This window comes from Phocoena sinus, chromosome 1 (assembly GCF_008692025.1).
Source record: "Phocoena sinus isolate mPhoSin1 chromosome 1, mPhoSin1.pri, whole genome shotgun sequence".
NCBI lineage: Eukaryota > Metazoa > Chordata > Mammalia > Artiodactyla > Phocoenidae > Phocoena > Phocoena sinus.
Genome location: NC_045763.1, coordinates 162,945,225 through 162,967,805, shown reverse-complemented (window position 1 = coordinate 162,967,805; position 22,581 = coordinate 162,945,225). Strand labels below are relative to the sequence as shown.

Sequence of the window (22,581 nt, the reverse complement as noted above, 5' to 3'; positions counted from 1 at the left end):
ACAGCCAGGAGTCTGTTCCCAGGGTTCACGATGCACAAAGCAGGGAAGGCAGGGGAAGGAGCATTTGCTGGGCCAACTCCTTTCCGTCTCCCTCTACCGACCCCATCCCCTGCTGCCCCCGAGGCGAGACGACATGGAGATCCCAGGCATGAGAGCGTTTTAGGAGCTAGAGCTCATGCCACTCCTGGAGTGCCCAGAGGTATTCCCCCACAGCAGTTCATTTGTAGGGAGATGGGAAGGCCACGCACAGAAGGAAGACCTGTGGTTCCAGAGTGGGTACATGAAAGAGGGTGGCATCCACCCCACCTGGTGAAATGCTGGCTCATAGAGGCAATGGGATCCCTGGGGCAGCTGGTGAGAGCCCGGCAGTGGGGTAAGGCCATATCAACCCAAGAGGGGCTCAGCTGGAATCACCCATGCCCAGCTGTCACACAAACATCGGCCAGGCTCCCCAAGGGAGTGGGTGTGGATGGCTGCCCCCAATCCCAGCCACACCGGCAGAAGGACATGGAAATGCTACAAACAAATCCCAGCAGTGGCGGTTCAGCAGTACCGTCTCTATCCAAGAGGGACAGCAATTTAGCTGGAGGCAGACAAGGAACATGCATACCCACACTCACTAGGTGGCCATGGACTTTTCCTGGAAGGTAACGAAGGCCATTCCCAGGGGCTGGTCCTGGACCCTGCATTCCTCTTCTGTGATCCTCTCCGTCAGCCTGTCCTTCATGCGCGTGTAGTAGGCGATGGCGTCCTCCTACCAGAGGACACATCCCCTTGTGATGACACGGCCCTGTGCAGGTCTCGGGGGACCCAGCGCCCACGTTCCCGGGGGGTGTGGGCCCTCACCCACTCACACCCCTTCACTTCACAGCAGCAGAACTGGCCGCAGGGCTTGGGGTTGATGAAGGTCTGCTGGCCTGTCTTCATCTGCAGGTTTGTGTAATAGGTCAGGCTCTTCTCTGTCTTTTTTCTGCAGTGGGAGGGACAAATTTCAGACTCGCAATCCTGTGGTGTGACTCACAGAGCCACTCCCCTCCTTTCCTCCCTAGGGGATCCGAGGCCAGCAAGGAAGGAGGATGGCATCTCAGAGGGAAGGAGTCAGAAAGGTGCAGGCCAGCTCAGCCCACGCCCGCCCACCCTGCCAGCCCTCCCTTACCTCTCCCTGCACAGGTAAATCAGCTTGGCCACGTTGTAGCACAGCTGGACCTCCACCACTTCACACGTGGGATACGCGTCCCTGTGCCCAGGGCAGATCAGAAGCAAAAGATAGCCATTGGAAAAGAGAACCCCCCAGGCAGGAGAGACCCCCCAAGACTCCAGGGGTGGCAGAGCAATTACACTGCTCATTTCTGTGCCAGGGGAGACCTCTTTCCTCTTTGTCTTTTACCAAAGGGGGAAATTTTGAAACTTAATACAAAGAGGTCCTCTTAAATAGCATGAAAGTAACTGCCTGAAACTGACAAGTTTATACCCACTTGGCTTTAAATCAGTCAGTACTTCTCCTGAAGAAAAAAAATAACACTATTCATTCCCTCCTCTACCCATGCAAAGGAGTAAATTTATTGTTTGCTCTAGGTCATTTCTACTCTGGACCATCACTGAAATCCTATTCAGTTTGTGACCTTTTTGAAGATCACAGACCTTTTTGGTCTCATGAAAGCAAAGGACCCTCAGCCCAGTAAATGCATTAACTTATTTGATCCTCGCCGTAACCTGTGAGGTTTGTGTCCCCATTTTACAGATGAGGACAATATGTGTCGGAGAGGTAAAATGACTTGTGCCCAAGATCACACAGCTAGTGAGTGTCTGAGCCAGGAAGTGAATCCAGGCGGCCCAGCTCCAGGGCCCATGACTGTACCCAGCGTACGATGCTCCCTCACCATACACGCAAGATCCTATGTGCAACTCCTGGGCATTCCTGAACCATGTAAATCCCCACCTACTACTTGCTAGGCACTGGGATGGAGCCTGGATAAGTTTACATTTTAGTGAGAGAGAGAGACACAGCCCATAGACATGTCAGGCAGACAATTTCAGGTCCCATTAGGAGCTTTGCGGAAGAGAACAATGGTGTAAGTATCCCTTTTACAAGGCAAATTCACACATCAGTCCCCATGGATTGCAGCAGTGTTCACTAAAAGGGCTGCCTGAAATGGGAGAAAGTGTGATTCAGTGTTTGTAATGGGAATGAGAGGACTTTTTTTTCTCTTTAAGGTAATATATTAAGTGGAGCTACTGTTTCCAAATGTTGCTTAACAGGAAACTTTGGGGAGCTGTTGTTTCAAGGAATAGGGAAAAATGATTCCAGTACCCAATGTTTACATATAGAAAAATATCTCTAAAATACCTAGAGTTTCTAAAAGAGAGGTTAGTCAATAAATTTTAAACATTCATTTTGCAATTCTGTTTATACTAATTTGCTTAGCGAGTGTTCTTCATAACTAGTGCAAAGCCAAGCCATAGCCAACCCCTAATCCATACTACAAATTAATGACTACTGATGAGGAATGAATACAGGCTGAAACCTCAGCTCCCTAGCCCAGGTTCAAGTCCGCCAGCCCAGGGTCCTGGGAGCCTTCCCGGCCTGCTCTCCCCCGACCATCCCCTTTCCTGAAGCTCCATGAGATGCCCTGCATTCATCGCACCGTACACACAATTTCCTTCTCACAGGAAGGCCCTTCCTCTAGCCTCCACCTGCAGGTATCCCCGGTGCAGGTGCTCAGAGGAGGCTGCTGGAAAGGAGGTTCTGCTGAGGACAGGGCTCCGGACCCGGAGTGCTCACTCAAGAGACACGTGCTGAGCAGAAGAATGAACCACGAAATGCAGAGCGGGGCCCAGGTCCCTCCCCGCCTCCAAGACTGCTGTCTCTCGGGCATCTCTTACTCTGCAAAGCTGACGCTGAGAAGCCCAGGGTGAATCCTTTTCTTTTTTTTTTGTTTGCGGGGAATGTGTGGGTGTGTTGTTTCTATGAATCTTTTTCTCTGCCCCTGAGCTCTCAAGATGTTTATCTGCCCCACACCCTGGCCTGTATTCTGGCTACTGCGTTCACGTGGGCAGCCGTGGCTGCCGGCAGAGGACGTGCCGCCCCAGCCCAGGCCCTCACAGCCCCAGGAGAGCCTGCCCAGAGCAGCATCCGCGGCTCTGTGGCTGGGCCAGGTCCTCCTAGGGTCTCTCTCCCCTTCCCTCCCAGTGGAAGCGGCCCTGCTCACCGGAAGTGGCTCTCCACAGTCTCCTTCTTCGCGTCTCTGGAGAGTCCTGTGATGAACAGGGTCCGCCTCACCTGCCGGAGAAACACACCAGGGAGAAAAGTCAACAGGGCAAGCCAGTCTGCCAGGGGGACACCCTGTTCAAGCCTCCTCAAGGAAGACGGTGGGGACTCAGAGGCTCAGGTGCTTGCCTTCCCGGCCTGACAGAGCCTTGAAGTCTCTCCTTTACATAGCGTCTTCTTCTAGGCAGTCAAGAATAAATTTCCAGGGAACTCCCTGGCGGTCCAGTGGTTAGGGCTCTGCGCTTCCACTGCACGGGGCACGGGTTCGATCCCTGGTCGGGGACCTAAGATCCCGCATGCCACGCAGCGTGGCCAAAAAAAAAAAAAATACATTTCCAAAGCAATTTCAATGAGCCTCCTTTGCATGACAAGAGACTGAGAAAGAACCCAGAAAGGGGAAGTGACTCAAACGAGGTCACACAGCAGATCAGAGGAGGACCCAGGCCTGGAACCAAGTAACAGAAACTCCCTCTCCCCCCATCAAGTTATGGGCAGCAATGAGAGAGGGAGCTGCTCTCAATTCAAACTTCTTGGAAGTTACTTAGAATCAGTAACTACACGCCCAAACCCCACAAATCTAAAGGCTAGTTGGCAAAATGGGGGGAAATAGCCAAATCCTAAAACAATCTACCAGAAAAAAATTTTAATGCCGATTCTGAGCACACATTTGCAAGCCTGAGGCCCCTCCTTACCCTCACTGCCATCGCGGTGCTGGGGAATAAGCCTGGTGCCACTCCTCCCCAGCTCCCGCCTGAGACCCTCCCCAGCACGTGCCCAGCCCCCCACCACCCCTCACTCACCAGGTTCTCCTCTTTGTACTTGATGGACTGGGTGTGGTGCCGCATGAAGCCCACAGTGAGGACGAGGTAAAGGATAGCGAAGATGGTGTGCAGCCAGAGGAGGTCGTTGCTGCGGGGGAGGGGAGGGACACCACCTGCCATCAGGGCTGGGCTCCCAGGCAGGGAGTGAGGGTGCGTTGCTGGGCTTGGTTACCCTCATGGCACTGAGCTGAGTGTCAAAGGCTTCATCACAACAGATTCCTCCAACAGAGGTTGAGTGGCCAGTGCCCTTTAGAGAGGGCGCCGTCCTGACTAATGAACCCCAGCTCCACGGGGCCCTCTGTGTTTCCTAAAACCCGCAGCAAAACAACGGCGGCCTGGGGCGTGTCCATGCCCATAGCCCAGCAGCGGGTACTAGTGGCAAAAAGGCTTTCAGACATTAACTCGCTCACTTTGGACGACCTCTGGCTTATCCCGGGCTCCAGAATCCGCCCTCTCCTTGGTCTCACCCATCAGCAGTCTCACACCCCCCAACTTCGAACTCACTCAGTCTGTAGGTTTGCGATGGTCGTCCTCCCAAAGCTGTAAGGGTCTTTGTCTGCAGAGAAGCACAGATACTCAGTTGCAGGGTCACACTAGGGAAGTGGGAGGGGGACAGCACAGCCTTGGTTTGTGGAGCTCTGAGAAGCAGCACCATGAGATGTCCGAGAAGTCAGAGGACTGTATCCGGTCTTTTCAGAGCTACACCAACCAAGGCCTCTGCTTTGCTCCAAGATGCTTCTGGCAACTTCTCAACCTACCAGGTGGGTAAAGTCAAAATCTGAATTCATCTTGCTTTGAGAGTCTTGTGGCATTCCTTGAGAAATCTAGAAACACCCTAAGCTGTTCCCAAAACCAAGGCTGGGAATCACTGGGCGTAAGAGGTGGATTCATGATGGGGACGCTGGATTCCTGTGGGTGCTTGGAACTAGAACGCCGCGCTCTGATTTTCACTTTGAGCGTCACAGACATCTTCTGGATCCACTACTTGTGGCCTCCTGATTTGGGTGGGGGCAGGAAACTACAAAACACACTCTGAAAGCCCCTGATCAGTCTTGGGGTCTTCCTCCTACTTAGATATTAGGGGCCCCAGCTCTTGGCCCAGGTTTGGGGTGGATTCTTCTCCAGATCTTTAAGCAGATGGAAAAGTTCAGAAAGTCACCCTGAGACCTTCTCACATCTGAATTTGAGCATGAATCCTGGGGTTCTGATCCACCACAATGAGGCCCTTTCCCCAGGTCTGCTGCTCTGCCTGGGCCCAACTCAGGCAAGATGAGGAGTCCTTACCCAGCAAGCTCCCCGAGAGGTTGACGGGCAGGATGACACACAGAGACAAGAAGCTGACCACCACCAGCAGGAAGATGATGTGTTTCTGGAACGACAGGTAGTGGATGGCGTCCTCCCCACACCACTCCAGGATCTGGTCATCTCTGGCCAAGACACACATGGAATCCTAGTGAGTAGTGGTAACAGGCTGGGCCCTTTGGGCCTTGCATGGATGATCTCATTTAACCCTCATGACCGTCCGTGAGGTAGGTCCCAATTTGATCTCCACTTTTTTAAATATGAGGAAACAGGTACAGAAAAAGCACATTAACTTTTACAAACATCCAGCCTGTAACAGCAGAGCTATGACATGAACTCCAGAGCCTGGAGCTCTCAGCCCTCGCCCCACACTCCTGGATGAAGGAAGCTGCCACTGCTCCGCTTTAGGTCTCTAGAAACATCTGTGCCCACGTTTGTGTGTAAATAAAATTATCCCTCATCCCTTTCCTGCACCTGTGGACAAGCAAAGCCACTGATAAGAGGTGAGAATCTCCTGAGCAAAGCTGTGTGTGTCCAGGATCATGGCTCCCGCCCTTTCTCCCATCTCCTCCTCAGGGAAACTGGGAGACAGAGGTGGAGTCCCTGCTTTATTTTATTTATCTTTGAATATTTATCTATTTATTTGGCTGTGCTGGTCTTCGTTGAGGCGTGTGGGATCTTCGTTACCGCGTGCGGACCTTCATTGCGGCATGCGGGATCTTTAGTTGCCGCGTGTGGGATCTTTTAGTTGTGGCACGCGGGATCTAGTTCCCTGACCAGAGATTGAACCCGGGCCCCCTGCATTGGGAGCGCAGAGTTTTAACCACTGGGCCACCAGGGAAGTCCCTGGAGCTACTGCTTTAAACATTCTAAGGCTCAGTCCATCCCGCTGGCCCTGCCTCTTCCCTGTGTCCCTGCTGTGGCCCCAGAGGCGGGGGGCGACCTGCTCCACCCTTTCCCACCCTCAGTGCTGTATTTGGAGGCTCCAGATCATTTGGAGACCCAGAAAATTCTGGGTTCTGACAGCCAGACTTCCATGCTACAGAGGGAGAAGGGGAGGGGGGTGTCTCCTGTTTGCCTATTCTCCTGACAGGGAGCTACCCTGAGGATCCTGCTTCCAGAAGACAGGGAAAGCCCTGCACTGGGAAGAAAGAGCTCAGGGAAGCAAGGGCCACAGCATCAAAAGGCAGGTGTGAAAGGTGTGGCGCGAGGGCTCTGCAGCCAGACAGACAGACCACGGTGGACTCCAGCTCAGCTGCCTCCAGAGAGGGTCACGGCACCCACCTGAGGCTGGGACCTAAAGCAGGGAGGCTACGACCCGCTAGCTAGCTGGTCACTCAGCAGGTGCACAGGAGGCAGTGAGGATCCAGGCCCAACGCCGCGCCTGGTGCCGGGTGGATGCTCGCAGTACGCTTGCTAATGTTACCCTTTTTTACTGCTTACCTGGAGGACAAAGCTCTACCACTGACTACACTGTTTTCACTTCTGAATACACGACCAAAATGCATATACTTTGCCACAGTACGTGCTTACTAAACAAACACTGGTGAAGATTAAAACCCATAAGTGGGATTTCCCTGGTGGGCCAGTGGGTAAGACTCCATGTTCCCAGTGCAGGGGGCCGGGGTTCGATCCCCGGTCGGGGAACTAGATCCCACGTGCACGCCGCAACTAAAAAGATCCCGCATGCCGCAACTAAGAAATAAATAAATATTTAAAAAAAATAAAACCAATAAGTGAGTAATTTTCATCAACAATTTTTTCTTGAGATACACCTCGAATTTCCCTATTTTGCTGGGAAAGGCAATTTGGAAGGAAACTGAGAGGCCTCTTTAAATGTCAGTTGTGGGCTTCCCTGGTGGCGCAGTGGTTGAGAGTCCACCTGCCGATGCGGGGACACAGGTTCGTGCCCCGGTCTGGGAAGATCCCACATGCCGCGCGGAGCGGCTGGGCCCGTGAGCCATGGCCGCTGAGCCTGCGCGTCCGGAGCCTGTGCTCCGCAATGGGAGAGGCCACAACAGTGAGAGGTCCACATACCGCAAAAAAAAAAAAATGTCAGTTGTAACGCTGGGCGTGAGCAGCTGTTAAAATTTAATTGCAGGGCTTCGCTGGTGGCGCAGTGGTTGAGAGTCCGCCTGCTGATGCAGGGGACACGGGTTCGTGCCCCGGTCCCGGAAGATCCCACATGCCGCGGAGCAGCTGGGCCCGTGAGCCATGGCCACTGAGGCTGCGCGTCTGGAGCCTGTGCTCCACAGTGGGAGAGGACACAACAGTGAGAGGCCCGCGTACCGCGAAATAAAAAAAAAATTAATTGCAGCCTTAAAAACAGTCAAAGGGTAGTCCTTTCTGTGGCAGGAACAGAAGAGAAAAAACAGTGGGAGTTGAAATGGAAAAATATGTCTGATACAGCATTAAAATGACAAAGCAGAATACGCAACTGTATGGGTATGGCCTCACTCAATGAGAAGTGAGGTCCTCGCAGAGAGGGCAGGAAGGGGACATGGAGTGATAGAAACAGTGGGTATGGACTGCGGTGCAAACCGTCAGCAGCCTTTGCTAGTTAACGTGAAGATGATGAGTCAAAGTTTCTGGCTTTGCCCCACCCGATCGAGGCAGAGAGTCGGGGGCACAGCCCCGGGTAGGGGAATGGCCTAAGTCCCAACCAGCGGTGCCATGGGCAGTGGCTGAGCAGAGGGAAACATGCCGAGGGCATCCTTCAGAGGTAGGGGTAGGGGTGACTTAAAATTTCTTCCTATGAATTCTGTTCTGTACGTGATGGATTGTTGCACAGAATATGCATGACTTCCAACACCTGGAGGAAACGCTGACATGATTTTGGAGTGGGCAGGGAAGGGCGAGGCAGGCAAACCTACCTCTCCCACCTCTGTCCCCTCCTCCCTCCCAGAAACCTCCCCTCCTACTCCAGACCAGAGTTCACTGGTTTCTTCTGCACAAAATGCCTTCTGCCAGTTCCCCTGGGAACAACTCTCACCAGCCTGGACTGTTCACAACACGCTCACGCGTGTGAATGCATTTGAACTAGACAGAGCAGGTGTTATTCTCAGCCTGCTTTTATAGTTGGGGAAACTGAAGCCCAGAGAGAGGGACTTACCCAATGTCCTAGAACTGTCACGTTTCATCACTTCTAAGATGGCATTTCCATATTTCAACACCTCTGAAATGGGGGGCACCCTGGGATCATAGCCAATCACAGCATAATGGGAAGCATTTTCTCATTCTCGGTGCTGTGCGTCTTACAACGGCGGTTTCTCAGATAGGATGCAATACGGCCGCAGGCAGCAGAGCTGAGACTCGCAGCTTGGCACTGCCACCACATGCAAGGGGACTAACTGGCTTATAATCACCAAGCGCCTCTTTCAGGATTTCTCTCCAAGGGGCCCAGGTTTTAAGAAAAAAAAGAAAACTTCTAACCACGTGAGCTGAACATATTAAGCAAACATTATTTCTCCACTTTTCACTAATTCAAAGACATGACGCTGCCTAGAAGAGCTTCCATCCAAATATATCCGTGTTAAATAGTACGCAGATATGATTCCTGCCTAAAGCAAAAAATTAGCTTTAATGAGCTTGCACGGGGGCTCCCCGGGCCACCTTTATTCTCAGCCCCCAAGTATAGCTTTGGGTCTGAACTGAAAAGTATCTGAGAGACTCCAGCTCAGGATCAGGCACCTTGGCTCTCTCCTGCTGACTGGCCGAACACCCAAACAAACCCACCCAGACAAAGACACCTCCGGCCACCCGCGCTGTACTCACTGCAGGCGGAAGACTGCAGTCAGCCAGGGGCAGCATCCCTGGAAACGGAGAACAGGGATTAGCTTCCAACAATCTCTGTTTTTCGGAGGCAGACATAATCATCATCTTTGACTTTAAACAACCACCTAACCTCCCGTTTTATAAAAAAGCAGTGCTTTTGTCCCAGATTCAGCAAAGCAACCCTGTTGTCCAAACGCGACAGAGTCGGCGTGTTCCCAGTCCTCTGTCACATGCATCTTGTGCCTGGAGATCCTGTGAACGTCTCTCAAGTTTTGACAGTTTGTGGAATTATACAGGCTCCTGGGTCAAATGGTGCAACTTGAATGGAGAGCTGACGAAAGTTCAAGGCCGCTCTGGAGAAGCTGACGGGGGCGCTTCTGTTTGTTTCAAGATGACTGAATGAGATGCAAGACAAAAGCAAGGAACCCAAGCCCACTCAACTGGACAGTTCCCTGGGGCGGGGTTTAGAGAGGGAAAGGGTTTCATGGGTTTTAGTGTCCATCGTATCTCTTCAACTTGATACCCCTTAAAGCTGGACTACCGGCCGGGAAAAACAAATATTTGCTCGTCATTCATTTGACAGTCACTTAGCACCTACTGGGTGTCAGGAGGTGGGGAACAGGGCTGGATAAGATTTGGTTCCTGCCCACAGCTGGCTCACAAGCTAGCAAGCAAGTCAATAATTAACTGTCACACAAAGCCGTTAAGTACGATAACACAGACAAGAGCTGCAGCCAGGTGCCTGAGAATTAATCAAAGTCTCACGATCCTGGATCACGCGGCTGCCATCTTTGCTGTGGTATTTCCCAAGGTCAGGTGTCTTTGTCAAAGCAGAGAAGAGCTCTCACCAGCATGTGCCACTCAAGGTCAAGGGTACAGAGTTAGCGGCTCAGCAGGAATACCACCGCCCTCTCCCTGCCAATTCATTACTGCCCATCCTTGCGAGCCCCCATCCCGCAGCCACAACCATACCTGCCCCTTAAATACCAACCAGCTCGCTTTCAAAGTCCTGCTGCCCTGAGGAGGAAGAGGACAGTCTCTGGAATCTGGACTCACTAGAAACACAAAAGGGAAAAATGGCAGATAATCCTTTTAAAAGGTCTAAAAACTTATGTCTAGTATCTCGCTGCCTCTTAGAGCTCAGGACCGAAGCTACTAGCGCTCGGCGGCTGGGACAAAATATAACTCACCGTGTGAAAAATATAGGCAAGGGCATCGACCATTCCAAGGTTTGGTGAGACGTCAAACTCTGTGTTACGTGGGATGAGTATCAGGGGGTCAGGGTATCAGTGGGCCATCCTGTGCTCCACACCCTTGAACCTCAGCCCTGAGACTGGTCTACGTAAAGTGACTTCAAAGTGTTGCCTGTTTACAATATATTTCCCAATATAGCAAATAAAACTTGGAATAAATACTGTATTTTATCAAATCTAAGACACCACTGGTTGTAAAGGGCACAATTATTTTTTGAACCACTAAGGAGTAAAGGATGCTGTCAATTAACCATGATCACCATCGATAATAAGTTGCACTCAGTTTCATAGATGAGAAAATGCCAAAGATGGGCATTTTAGACTTGATGAACTGGGGCATTTTACATTGCTAATTTGGGCAGATCCTTTCTTCTGAGTAACCCATAAAAACACCCCGTGCACTGTGAATTTGGGGTGTTTGCAATATGCTAACGTTTTGCTTTTCTCTCTGTTTTCCTACTCCCGGCTTCACCATCCCACTTCTCATGGCATAAGGCCTGGTGAAGCTCAACTTTCAAAGCCTTTCCGGAGAACTGCCTCAATCGACCTTCGTGGTAACCCTATGGGCAAGAAGAGGCAAGAGGAAACAACCCAACGAGCTCAGCGTCCTGACCAAGATGACACAGCCACGGAAGTGTGGAGGCTCCTGACTTCCAGGTGCTCTAGTCTGTTGTAGTACTCAGCCCTCCTAGGAGTGAAGGTGCCAAAAATGCACCAGGTGTTTCAAACGCTTCCCCCCAAACAGTCCAAGGCTGGCACACAGCTGAAGCAGAGGCCCCAGCACCTTACCCCAAGGTTAATACCCTTGGGCTTCCACAAACACCAGGGTGGAGACTGTGGGGAAAGAAGGTGCATTTACAGACACCCCCATCGCCCTCCTGCACAGACCGCATTTCAACACGGGAACCCCCTGAGGAACAAGAGTGGGGGTCTGCCTGCGGAGCCCCTGGGGAGGCCTGGGCGGGGCAGCCCGGGCCAGTCTCTGTTTCCCCAGTCGCTTCCTGTTACTGCATCTGGCACAAGATCCTGGGGTGAGGGACAGCTAGTTGGAGCTGGAAATTCCAGTTGTGCAAACCTGAAACTCATTCTCCCCCTTGCAGGTGACATGCGTAGAGAGCCCAGGGTGGAGGCGGAAGGACGTGAGTCCTGGCCAAGGCAGTCTGTGCTGTGTGACAGAGCGTCCGAAGCGGGCGGATTAGGGCCGCTGGCTGACCCTGACCCAGAGGAGAGGAGCAGCTCACCTACGGCCCTGCTGCCCTTCTCAATCCAGCTCGCCTCATCCCCAGCCCCGAACTAATTAACCTCAAAGAAGATACACTTGAAAATGTCCAAGGCGAGAAAGCAAGCTGGCGTCCTCCTGAGCGGATGATGAAAGCCTTAAGTATCTAAGGCAACTAGATTTCTTCCGTAGCCCGAAGCAGCTGGCTCACAGCGAGCCAGCTCCAAGCCCCAGGGGAAAGCTGGGTGTATGGGCAATGGTGTTCTTACCGCCACCAAGAAGGTACCAAGGCTAATCTCACAGGTCTGTGGTGAAGAGCAGAGAGAACAGTTTCTGGTACAGGCCTGGCAGACACACTAATGAACACAATCTGACACGAACATCATGTGTGGGCTGTGCCTGGTGGGCTTCACAAGCCCCCAGCCCCATCCCAGCCTCTGTCTCTGTCTCTGTCTCTGTCTCTCTCTCTCACACACACACAGACGCTTGACGTAATGAGTCTTTTTTACCTGTTTGCTTCTGACACCAGGGCAATGCGGCCATAATCCCAGAAGTTTCTTCTTATGATGGAAAATACCAATATTAAAAACTAAAAGTAGAAAAGAAATCAGGTCTTGTAAAAGCATATTGGATGGCTTCTAATTAGGGGCAATTGTCTTAGGGGCAAAGCCCGCCCCTCCCCCAACAACCCCCCCGCCCCCCCACCCCCGCCCCCCCCCGCCCCGTCCCCGGACTCAGGAGGGCTAAAAGGGCCAGAGAAGGCACGGAGCTGCCCAAGGCCACACAGCTCAAGGGCTCAATGCCGTGCTCACCCCCTTCACCAGCTCCTGTCCCCTGTGCCCAAGCCACAGAGGCTGTCAACACTGACACGGAGCTTGCCCCGGCAGCCCCCTAGTCAAGCACTCAGGTCCTGCTCTTTTAGTCTCAAGGCAGCCCTGACAGCCACAGCTTTCCTCAGCCCTGGTTTGCCTGCAGGGTCTCCTGAGCAGGAAGGCCCTCACAGCAGCCCTGGGGACCAGCTCCCTCCTTCACTTTACATAGAGCTGCATTTTTCATTACAGAATAGAGGTAGCAGAGCTCCTGGAAGCTGAGCCAGAAGTGGTCAGATCTTCATCTTGAGTTTGGTTCTCCTGGAGGCAAGCCCTGGGGACACCTGGCGCAGAGCATGCGGGGCCCTCGGCAGGCCTGTGTGCCCAACAGCAACGCGAGGCGCTGGACTCAAGACTAACCCCCTTTCCGCTCTAAAAGTCTGTCGATTCTAGACTGTCTCCTCGCTCCCTCCGTGTCCACCTTTGCAGGTCCTCTGTCTTGCTCCTGCCTGTCTCCCCTCCCTGGACAGGTTCCCTCCCTTCAGGGCTCAGAGTTTTAATCAGTATATCCCTGCCTGCCCTAGTCAGGAACTGTGGTTTTAAATGTGGGTTTTGCGTAAAATAGATAGCTAGTGGGAAGCAGCCGCATAGCACAGGGAGATCAGCTCGGTGGTTTGTGACCACCTAGAGGGGTGGGATAGGGAGAGTGGGAGGGAGGGAGACGCGAGAGGGAGGAGATATGGGAACATATGTATATGTATAACTGATTCACTTTGAATGTGGGTTTTGGACCCCAGAGGGGCTGAGTTCCAGCAGAATTTTCTCAAGGTGAATCTGGAAGCTGGTGATATATTTTCAAAGGCAGGTGAGTCCTGCTGTCGGATAAACATGAAGGCAGCTTGGCAAGTGCCTGCCCTCTGCCCTGGCTGTTGCTCCCTTGGCTCGAGCGGTGTGGACATTTCCCACGCACCTCTCTCCTCCAGGCCCCTCTGGCTCTTTGGTGGGTCCCTTCCTCCACCCCACCCCCAATCCCCGTAACTTCCTGCAATACAAATCCACCCCCACCAGCACGCTCCACTGGAGAGCTACTCTTTCTTCTCAACCAAGACATACCCACCCCAGCCTGCCTCTCCGGACTTCTCTCCTTGGCCCAGACCCTCCCCTCCCTGGAGACGCTGGATGGATCACAGCTCTAGGGCCACCCTCCTCCATGAATCCCACCAACCTTCAAATCCATCACCACTCTCCTGCCTACTCCCTCCTCCCAACCAAGGCTGGTAGATGTGACTGTTCTCAACCTACAAATGGGTTTTGGCTCCAGGACGTGGGTTATTCGGCACTTAAAGAGCCCTTTTTCGTAAACGCAACATGAGTAGCACACGGGTTCCCACATCTGCCCTTAGAGGACCAACAAATGTCACAAAAGTCTAAGGCAACAATTTAGACTTTAATCCTTGGGAGGAAAATGCAAAGAGGAGTTAGGACTCCCTTTCCCTCTTCCTGTGAACATTTTTCCCCCCAAGCAAACTTGGGTTGGATACTCGCCTCCTTCAGGGACGGGGGCCCTCGGGCTACCCTAACCCCCCTCCCCCAGGCCCCCACCTAACCTCTGGCCCAAAGCAGTCCAAGGGGTCTACTCCCTCCAGCCCCTCTTACCCTGTTTAATCAGATGGCCTCCACTACGTGGGAAGAGAAGGTGACAAGAGGGACCAACCATCCCATGGGCACTTGTCCAAAGAAGGTGCCCCTGAGCCCCAGTAAATCTCACCTAGCATGTCTGAGCCAGTCTAGGGGAGAATACGGCATATTTCAAACTGGGTGGGGGGGGGGCGGTCTTTGGGAACAAGGAGGTCTGAACTAAAGAAAGGCCACCTATGAGGGCCGGCACCGATCTCGCCTTTCCCAGGTTTTCTCCTTTTCTCGTCTGATCCTCTAAAGGCCCAGGGACCCCAGTGGGGAACAGGGGTGTGACATTTATAAACTGGGAATTGCAGCTGCTGTAATGCTCATTCACATCTCTCATCCCTGTGGACTGACCCTTCCCAGGGGCCTTAGACACGTGACAGGCTGATAACTCGGTAACAATGGTAATAATCAAAAGAATCGTAATGTGTATTCTTTACATACATTGCCTTATTTAATCTTGTCCCAGAATCTTCGAGGTAAAAATTATTACCTCCATTTATAGAGCAAAAACCTGAGGCCTCAACGAGCTATGTAACACGCCCAAGGTTACAGAGCTGCGAAGTAGCGGAGCTAGAACTTCAACCCAGGGATGTCTGCTGGCTCCTCACCTGAGTTTCCCAGAAAGCCCTGGGGTGGTGGGGAGTTGGGGGATGGAGGTTAAACAAACAAAGAACTGACACGATTCCCAAGGAGTCTCACCAGGAAGCAGCTGACGTCTATGAAGAGGACAGTGGGGATGCCACCGAAGGTGACCCCCTGGAGCACGGTGCTGTTTTTGGCCGAGTTGTAGCAGTAGGAGTCATTGGGCTGGTCCCCGATGCCCAGCCGCTGGCGGATGGCCACTGCCCTGGATTGCCACAGCTCCAGGAATGGGGAGTCAGTCATCGTGCTGGTCCTCCCTGGAGAATGGGACCCGGCGGAGGGTCAGGGCTCCAACTCTCCCGTGGTTTCCCCAGCCAGCGCTGGCAGAGCCAAGGGTGGGTGTCTCCTCCAGGGGCTGGTGGGGCACAGGGATCGGGGAGAGGCAGACACTGGCCCCGAGCGCCCGGCAGAGCCTACAGAGAATAGCTCCATTGTGGGAACAGCCCGGAGGGTCAGATGCACCGGGTGGATGGCTCACCCAGGACACAGCTGGCCGCCTCCCCAGCGGGGGTGAACAGGAGGACAGGGGAGGACAGGAGCTGCTGTGGTGCCTGCCTAAGGGGTGCCAAGTTCCTCCAGCCTCAGGGACGACTGCCGGGAAGTCATTCCTGCAGCGGGACCCTGGGAGGTCCGGAGGGCAGGCAGGGGAGACCAGGCAGGGCACAGGAATCAACAGAGGAGGAGGAAGAGTGTCCAAGTGCAACAACTCTTTTTTTTTTTTTTTTTTTTTTTTTTTTTTGCGGTACGTGGGCCTCTCACTGCTGTGGCCTCTCCCACTGTGGAGCACAGGCTCTGGAGCACAGGCTCTGGACGCGCAGACTCAGCGGCCATGGCTCACAGGCCCAGCCGCTCCGCGGCACGTGGGATCCTCCCGGACCGGGGCACGAACCCGTGTCCCCTGCATCGGCAGGCGGACTCTCAGCCACTGCGCCACCAGGGAAGCCCAACAACTCTTGATCATCTGAGCCACAGACAAGAGTTCATAGGATGTCAGGCCGGGGCCTCAGAGACAGGCCCACTCCATACACTTGGAAACCGAGGCTCAGAGATTAAGATTAAGGAGGTGGTGGGGGCAGAACTGGGTCTCAGGCCCAGCCTCCTGGGTCCCAGACGCCAGCTCTCTTTCCACTACGCCACACTCCCTCTGCAGCCGGCTACACACATGGGTTAGTTTAGTGAGAGATTAAAAGCCAGGAAAGGGGTAGCGGAGAGGAGACAGAGAAGGCAAAAGGGGGTGGTCTAGGGTGAGGAGGATGGGATCCCAGGCCTCCTCAAGGACCCTTGAGTCGCCCACCGTGCACCGCTGGAGCACTCCCCAGGCTCTGCCCTCTCATTCCTACACCCCTAGCCTTAGTGGAAGGTCCAGCATTTCCAAAGCAAATATCGCTCCAGGCTGGTTGTTGACTTTTCCTTCGAGGAGCCTGGTAACCCAGGTGAAACTAATGGAAATCTCCAAACACCAAAGGCCCCAGAGTTAGTAGCCAAGTTCTGGCCTGCTTTTCACACTGTCTGTGGCTGAAGAGCCTGGAGAAATGCTCAGCAACACCTTCCTCTCAAGGTCCCACCTCCTTAAATCTGGTTAACCTAGATTCCCAGGGGACTTCGGCTAAGTCTGGTCTTTCTACCTGTTAGAGGGACAAAAATCTTGGGGACAAGAAGAGGAGGTACAGAGAACAGACAGATATTTGGACTACGCGGTAATACTGGCAGGATGTGTGTTGGGGGAAGGTGATTCCCAATTCTGGCCCCTGGGACGGCTGGGTTGGGGACAGTCTCACACACACACACACACACACACACACGACAGGAAGTGCAGGGTGGGTGGGGGGAGGTGGCAGGTCAAGGGCATGGGAGGACTCCTCAGAAGGCCAAGTCACTCTCTCATCCCTACAAGAGACTGGGCAATGGCCGGAGGATGTGATGGCAGAGCCACAAAAGCTGCCTCGGGCAGACAGATGGTCTTAGCTTCCCTCCTTTAAACCCCACCCCCTGGCACCACCCCAGCGGAAGGCCCAGCCTGACACTGATTGGCAAAGGCCCGCCCCTCCTTCCTGTCCCCCGCACTTACCAGATGCCAGGGGAAGGAAGTGTGGATGAACGCCTTGGAGAGGACCTCAGTTGATGCAGGCTCTAGCAAAGGCAGTGGCAGCCCTGGCCACCCTCCCAAGCTGCCTCAGGTCCGCCACTTATTTCCTGCAGGGCTGTCCTGACTGGGGGCATGGGGCACCAGCCTTTACAGACTTCCCTGAAGGAACACAGACAGTCAGAGTCACGTGGGAGCTGCCCTCTTCCAGTTCAGGGCTTCTGGTCTGAAACCCTGCAGCACACTGCCCCTGCACTCACACGTGCCCCAATGTGTCGGAACTCAAACGCTTGTGCGGAGCCTGTGGTTCTCTCCAATGCGCTCTCTCCGGCCCCGGCTCTCTCCCCAGACTCCTAGCACTACGGAGGGTCCACGCTCCTCTGTGCTGCCCTGCTCCTCTCTCCTCTCTCTTCCCCAGCATCACCTGAGGGTCCAGCCTGCCCCTTCTTGTCCAACGGCTCAAGGCCCTACTGAAGCCAGGGCAGTGGACCTCCCCCCACAGAAGTACTGGCAGCTGTGGGCTCCAGGAAGGCTGAGTCCAGGACCTCATATAGGCCCCAAGAGGCTTCCCCAGGGCCCCCAAAGGCTAGAATCAGGAAAAAGGAATGCAGCAGAACAAACAAGGAAGGCTTGAAAAGTGAAGTGGAAAGAAAAAAACCACCCCCATAAAATGGTCACAGAGGGAGCATTGTCCCTGGAAAGGGGCAGCTACTGCAGTGGTGCTGGGGCAGGATGAGCCTCCCCAATGCTGCTTTGTGTTGAGCTTTGGGAGAGCAGAGGCCCCGTGGGAAGCAGGTACCTAGGCTCCTCTCCCCCCTTCAGCCCCAGTCACGCCTCTAAGTCAAACAGGCTCCCCTGGGTGGTTTGACAAGGTTTGATAAGAAGGACTCAGTGAGGTCAGCCATCAAGTCCCACCAGCCTGGGATGGAACCTCAGGGCTCCCCAGAGGTGGCCTGTCTTGCCTTCCCCCTCCAGGTGAGGGCACAGCTTTGGGGGCCCGCATTCTCTCTCAGAACTTTCTGCTTAGTTGCAGTCTGTTACCCATGGAAAGTCCAGATTCTGCTGAACCATGACGGTCCCTCCAGGGCCAGCCCCCTGCATCCTCCCAAACGGGCACGCTCTGAGAGGGCAGCTGGAAACACACGCACCACAGGGTGGCCCCGCCAGGCTCGGAAGTAACAGGACGGGGAGAGAAGGGAACTCAGCTGGTGGTGACCAGGAGAGAGCTAGCTCAGCGGGCAAAAGATTGGCAGTGCTGGGCAGGGGCCAAACCACCAAGTAGGCCCTGTGGCCAAAGGCGCCCTGCCTGGCAATGTTCACTCATCCCATGTTTGTCAGATATGCATGTGCGAATGCCTAGTCTTATCCGTGCCTTCCAGAGAGCTCTCTGCTCAGCACCTCATTCAGGAAAGGCAAGATATACTTCTGAGGCCCAGGCGCCAGGTGAGCAGATGACTCAGGCCCCAACACAAAGTTCAGCCCACACACACCATACAGTCTGGTTGTGGCCAGTGAGACTGAGAGCTCGATGCCATGGCTGGTCCCAAAACTGCCAAAGAAGTCAGCCACCAATGCTAACCCCCTGCCCACCTGAGCTGGTAGCTGCTGGCCCCTGTAGCACACCTGAAGATCTCTACGCCTGCCCTGCCAGGAGTGGCAACACAACGCTGCGGGAAGCCTGTGAGCATCGTCAGCTCTTGCAAATTCAGGGTATTTTTATCATCACCAAATTTTCCGACCTTGTGAGGATGAAAAGCAGCTCCAGGCCTTCTGCCACAGGAGGTGACTCTGATGTTCTAGATGGCAGGTTGCAAACCTCTCCTTAAAGCCCCACCAGACAGGGCCCAGGAACCTGGACAACCATTTACCTCCACAGATGCAAGCCCTGGAGCGCCAAGGAAACGGCACAGGGTCTGGCTGCAGTGGGAGGCGGGGGCAGCCGGCAGTCACCTGAGCAGGCTCTGGAGTCAGGGTCTCAGCACCACGTGCCTTTAGACAAGTGGCTTAAGCACTCTGCGATCTGGCTTCCTTCTCCATAAAATGGGCACAATGACATCTCTCCTGCAGGGCTGGTGAGAGGCAATGTCCATAAAGCACTGAGCCTTCGTGGGCACTCAAAACCTCCTCTTATTTTGTCGCCTCTCCAGACAGTGGGAAAGACAACATTAGGAGTAGCAGGACCCCATCTGATATTTCTCCTGTTACAGCCCAGTGAACAGCCAAGGGAGACCTTTGCCCCCAAACTAAACAAACAAGAGGTGAATGAAGGCAAAAGGAGGCCTCTGCTTCTGTACACATCCACCTCAATGCAGAAGCAGACTCAGGACTACCTGACAGCTGTCAGAGGAGGGGAGAAGGTAGAAAGACAATGGGCGTGCAGAAGGGAGAAGGGAAATACGGGTCGTTTCTCCAATAAGCAACGACCTGGAGTCTTTCCTTCTTGCCAACGACTGTCCACAGCCCTGCAGGAGCCAGGGCCTGAGAAAGACCCCAGGATGCCGCCTTGTACGCACTGGGCCTGGAGTGGTGAGCACAGTCCACCGGCTTAACCTCAAACCCTGCATGCTGTGGGGCTGGGACACAGCCACACAACTTCAGCGTGGAAGGAAGCTGGCGGGTCATTCTGTGTACCGCTGTGGCCTGCTGCCCTTCAGGACACCGCCTGAGCTGAAAGACAGAGGCCATGCCAGAGTCTCAGGTGGCCGGGCTTATCAGGTACTGGCACCGCTGCGTTTTGGGTTTCCTGGCAGAGCTCTCCTCGCCCTCCCCACCCCTCCCCAAACCCCCAGCTTCCCTCCTCAGGACTCCACCAGGGCTGCAGGGAGCAGTCACCGGGGAGCAGCCCCAAGGTGCTTTCTACCTTCCCAGCAGCAGGTGACTCAGATGCCTGGCCCCTTCCCAGGCCCACCTCGCAGAGTCGGAGAAGGAAGGGCCCCCAGCCTGCGCTCCGGGTTAGGCTGGGAGGTCGACACCAGCTGACAAACCCCCAAAGAGAGGGGTGGGAAGAGAAAGGGATCAGCCATAAAAGCGAAAAGTTGGAGCCTTGGAGGGGGAAATCCCGAAAAGTCGTTAGGAAGTGGAGAGGCGCGGCGCTGGAAGAGGGGCGCGGGGTCTGCGGGGCCCAGGGACGGACCTTCTCCTCCCACCCACCCGGTCACCCCTGCTCCGGAGTCGGGGCTGCGGAGGCCGGAGGGCCGCACCCCGGAACCGGACACTAGACATGGCACTCTGACGTAGACCCCAGGTCCTGCACGTCCCAGGAAAGGCGGAGGGCGACATTCCCCCCTCCCAACGCTTCTTCCCCTTTACCTGCGGCGGCGGCGCTGCGGCCCGGCGCGGCCCGGGGAGGTTGTCTGGCTCCACCTGGCCGGGCGGGGCGGCGTCCAGACTACTTAAAAGTTACAAAGTGAAACTCCGGCACTCGTGCACATGCGCAGACCCGCGCCCACTGCTTGCTTAATTTGCAGCTTCGGCGAGGCAGGCGTCTGCGCTGCCGCCGGCTCCCGCTCCCCGGACCGTGCGCCCCTCGGCGATCCTCCGCCCTGGTTTGGCCCCCGGGCGGCTGCTCAGCCCGCGCAGCTCCTCCTAATGTTCTGCAGGCCCCGGCCGGGCCGGCTCGCATCCTGGGACGGAGGAAGGCGCCGCCACGGCTAATTCCTCTCCCCAGCCCCCGGCGCGTCCCCCTTGTCCCGGCACCTCGGGGAGCCCCGGGCCTAGCACAGGGTGGTCGCGTCCGGGGGCTGCGCGGGGAGAGCATCAGGAAACGTTCTTGATTGTCCTGTATTGCACTGAATTTCCGCGACCGGCTCCTCGGCCCACCATGGAGAGTGGGAGGATGGGAAGCTCGGCTGGGCTCAGCCCGCACCTCGGTTCCACGCAGTCCGCGGTCACGCGGCTCCCCCACCGCTCTGGGCAGCCGGACAGGGAACGCCTTGTGGAGGGTGGGTGGGTGCGTCCTACGTTTGGCCCCAAACGGAGGTCGCAGTATTTTCAGCGGTCCCCTGGAGCCAAAGCGGGTACTGCCAGGACCAGGCCGCCGGGTGCCACCCATCTAGCCCAGCTGTTTCCTATGAGCCAGCGGCCTCCGCAACTGGACTGTAAGCTCCCTGGGGGCGCCGGGGTGTGCGCTGGGCCACACGCAGGACGGGGTTCAGTGAGGACTCCGCACCCTGTGAAACCAAAGACCACCGCCTGCCTGCGGCACCAAACTGCCCTCTTCTGCAGGCCTCGGTTTCGTCGTCTGCAACACGAGGGGGTGGGACCGAAGCTTCCACTCAGGTCCCTTCCAGCACTAGAAATTAGTAAATCCTGAACAGGCCTTCACTCCGCACGTGTGCAGCTTTGCAGGGCCTCTGACCTGTCTTCCATTTCTGGGTCTTCCTCTTTCCTGGAAATGGTCAAAGTGTTCTCCTTCCCTCCCTGCCCACGCCTCCAGCACCAGCCTGGGGCTCTCTGGAGTGGGATGGGGTAGGGGATGTCTCCTGCTTCTCTAACAGCTCCTTTTGTCCCATCTGGCTTCCTCCCTCTCCTCCAACCCCAGCCGCTAGTTATTTCCCACAGTTTGCCCTCGGCCCCTGCGCTCAGCCCAGCCCTTGTCCTTCTGCGCAGGGGCCTGACCATCTCTCCTGCTCTCACCTCCGGCTGCCAAGGGCCGACGCCTGACCTCCAGCAGGTTCCTGGGTGTGGCCGCCGGACTTGCCCCTGTCTTCTCAGACTGCCTCTGTCCACTCTCTGCCCCCCCCCATACGCCCCACCTGCGTGTTCCTATTCTGTCCCTGCCTCAGTTAATGGAGCCACCCCCTGCCTGGTCTGTGCCCTGGGGCCCAGGGAAGTGCAAAGTTCTAACCCCTAACCTAGTGGAGCCACTGACAAAGAGAAAAGTTAGGATCCTTGATTTCAGAGAGGGAAGGGATTTCTAAATTTGACTTTCAGTTGGTTATTTCAAAATCAAGAGAAGGCCAAGATAGATCAGAATGTGAGTTGAAATAACCATAGCCCCCATTACGTGTCAGGCAGTATGGAGAGTGCTTATAAAAACACTATTTCTGGGACTTCCCTGGAGGCGCAGTGGTTAAGACTCTGTTCTCCCAATGTAGGAGGCCCGGGTTTGATCCCTGGTCAGGGAACTAGATCCCACAAGCATGCCACAACTAAGGAGCCCACCTGCTGCAGCTAAGACCTGGCGCAACTAAATAAATATTTAAAAAACAAACAAAACGAAACACTATTTCCTTAAATGTCCAGTAAAAGTACAGGAGTCAGGGACTGTCCCTATCTGATAGACAAGAAAATGAAAATTTAGAGGATATAGAATTTATAGCTAATAAGAGCTGTGAAGCCTGGCTGGCAAGGAATCCAAGACATCCATGCCCCAGGCCCAGATCCTACATCAAACTCAGTTTAAAAGCCAGTGTAATCTTGGCATTCAAAAATCTTATATTCACCATTTTATCATTTGCTCCCTTTATCTGCCCCCAAATCTAAAGGAGTGACCCACATTCTTGTAATATTGATGATGATTTTGATCACAGATTTTTAAAAATTTTGTATCAAGTAGAATTTAAATAAAGCCCACTCCCTGTGCCCAGAAAAGTAAAAATGTCAACAACAATGACCAAAATAAATCCTGCCTTAATCCTAAGAGGACAGGTACCTTAGAATCAATGCATTTTGATCCTAGCACCCTGTATCACCCTTAACTGAGACCTCGAACAAGTCTTTTTA

General features: G+C 54.4%; 1 protein-coding gene across 3 annotated transcripts in view; it reads right to left on the bottom strand.

Moving 5' to 3' along the window:
* TMEM63A (transmembrane protein 63A) overlaps nucleotides 1-20,312 on the bottom strand; it is a 32,707-nt gene extending 12,395 nt beyond the window's left edge. The window contains exons 1-13 of one of the 3 annotated variants that reach the window (XM_032621962.1): nucleotides 20,167-20,293; nucleotides 16,843-17,019; nucleotides 14,832-15,187; nucleotides 12,147-12,226; nucleotides 10,157-10,220; nucleotides 9,166-9,203; nucleotides 5,374-5,516; nucleotides 4,594-4,645; nucleotides 4,069-4,177; nucleotides 3,210-3,280; nucleotides 1,157-1,237; nucleotides 847-970; nucleotides 621-754 (exon numbers count right to left, since the gene is read on the bottom strand). In XM_032621962.1, the coding sequence (XP_032477853.1) occupies nucleotides 621-754; nucleotides 847-970; nucleotides 1,157-1,237; nucleotides 3,210-3,280; nucleotides 4,069-4,177; nucleotides 4,594-4,645; nucleotides 5,374-5,516; nucleotides 9,166-9,203; nucleotides 10,157-10,220; nucleotides 12,147-12,226; nucleotides 14,832-15,017 (1,082 nt within the window). In that variant the 5' untranslated portion in view covers nucleotides 15,018-15,187; nucleotides 16,843-17,019; nucleotides 20,167-20,293. Of the gene's footprint in view, nucleotides 1-620; nucleotides 755-846; nucleotides 971-1,156; nucleotides 1,238-3,209; nucleotides 3,281-4,068; nucleotides 4,178-4,593; nucleotides 4,646-5,373; nucleotides 5,517-9,165; nucleotides 9,204-10,156; nucleotides 10,221-12,146; nucleotides 12,227-14,831; nucleotides 15,188-16,842; nucleotides 17,020-20,166 lie in introns of all 3 variants that reach the window. The other 2 variants (XM_032621952.1, XM_032621970.1) reach the window with 2 other exon arrangements.
* Between the last annotated feature and the right edge of the window lie 2,269 nt (nucleotides 20,313-22,581).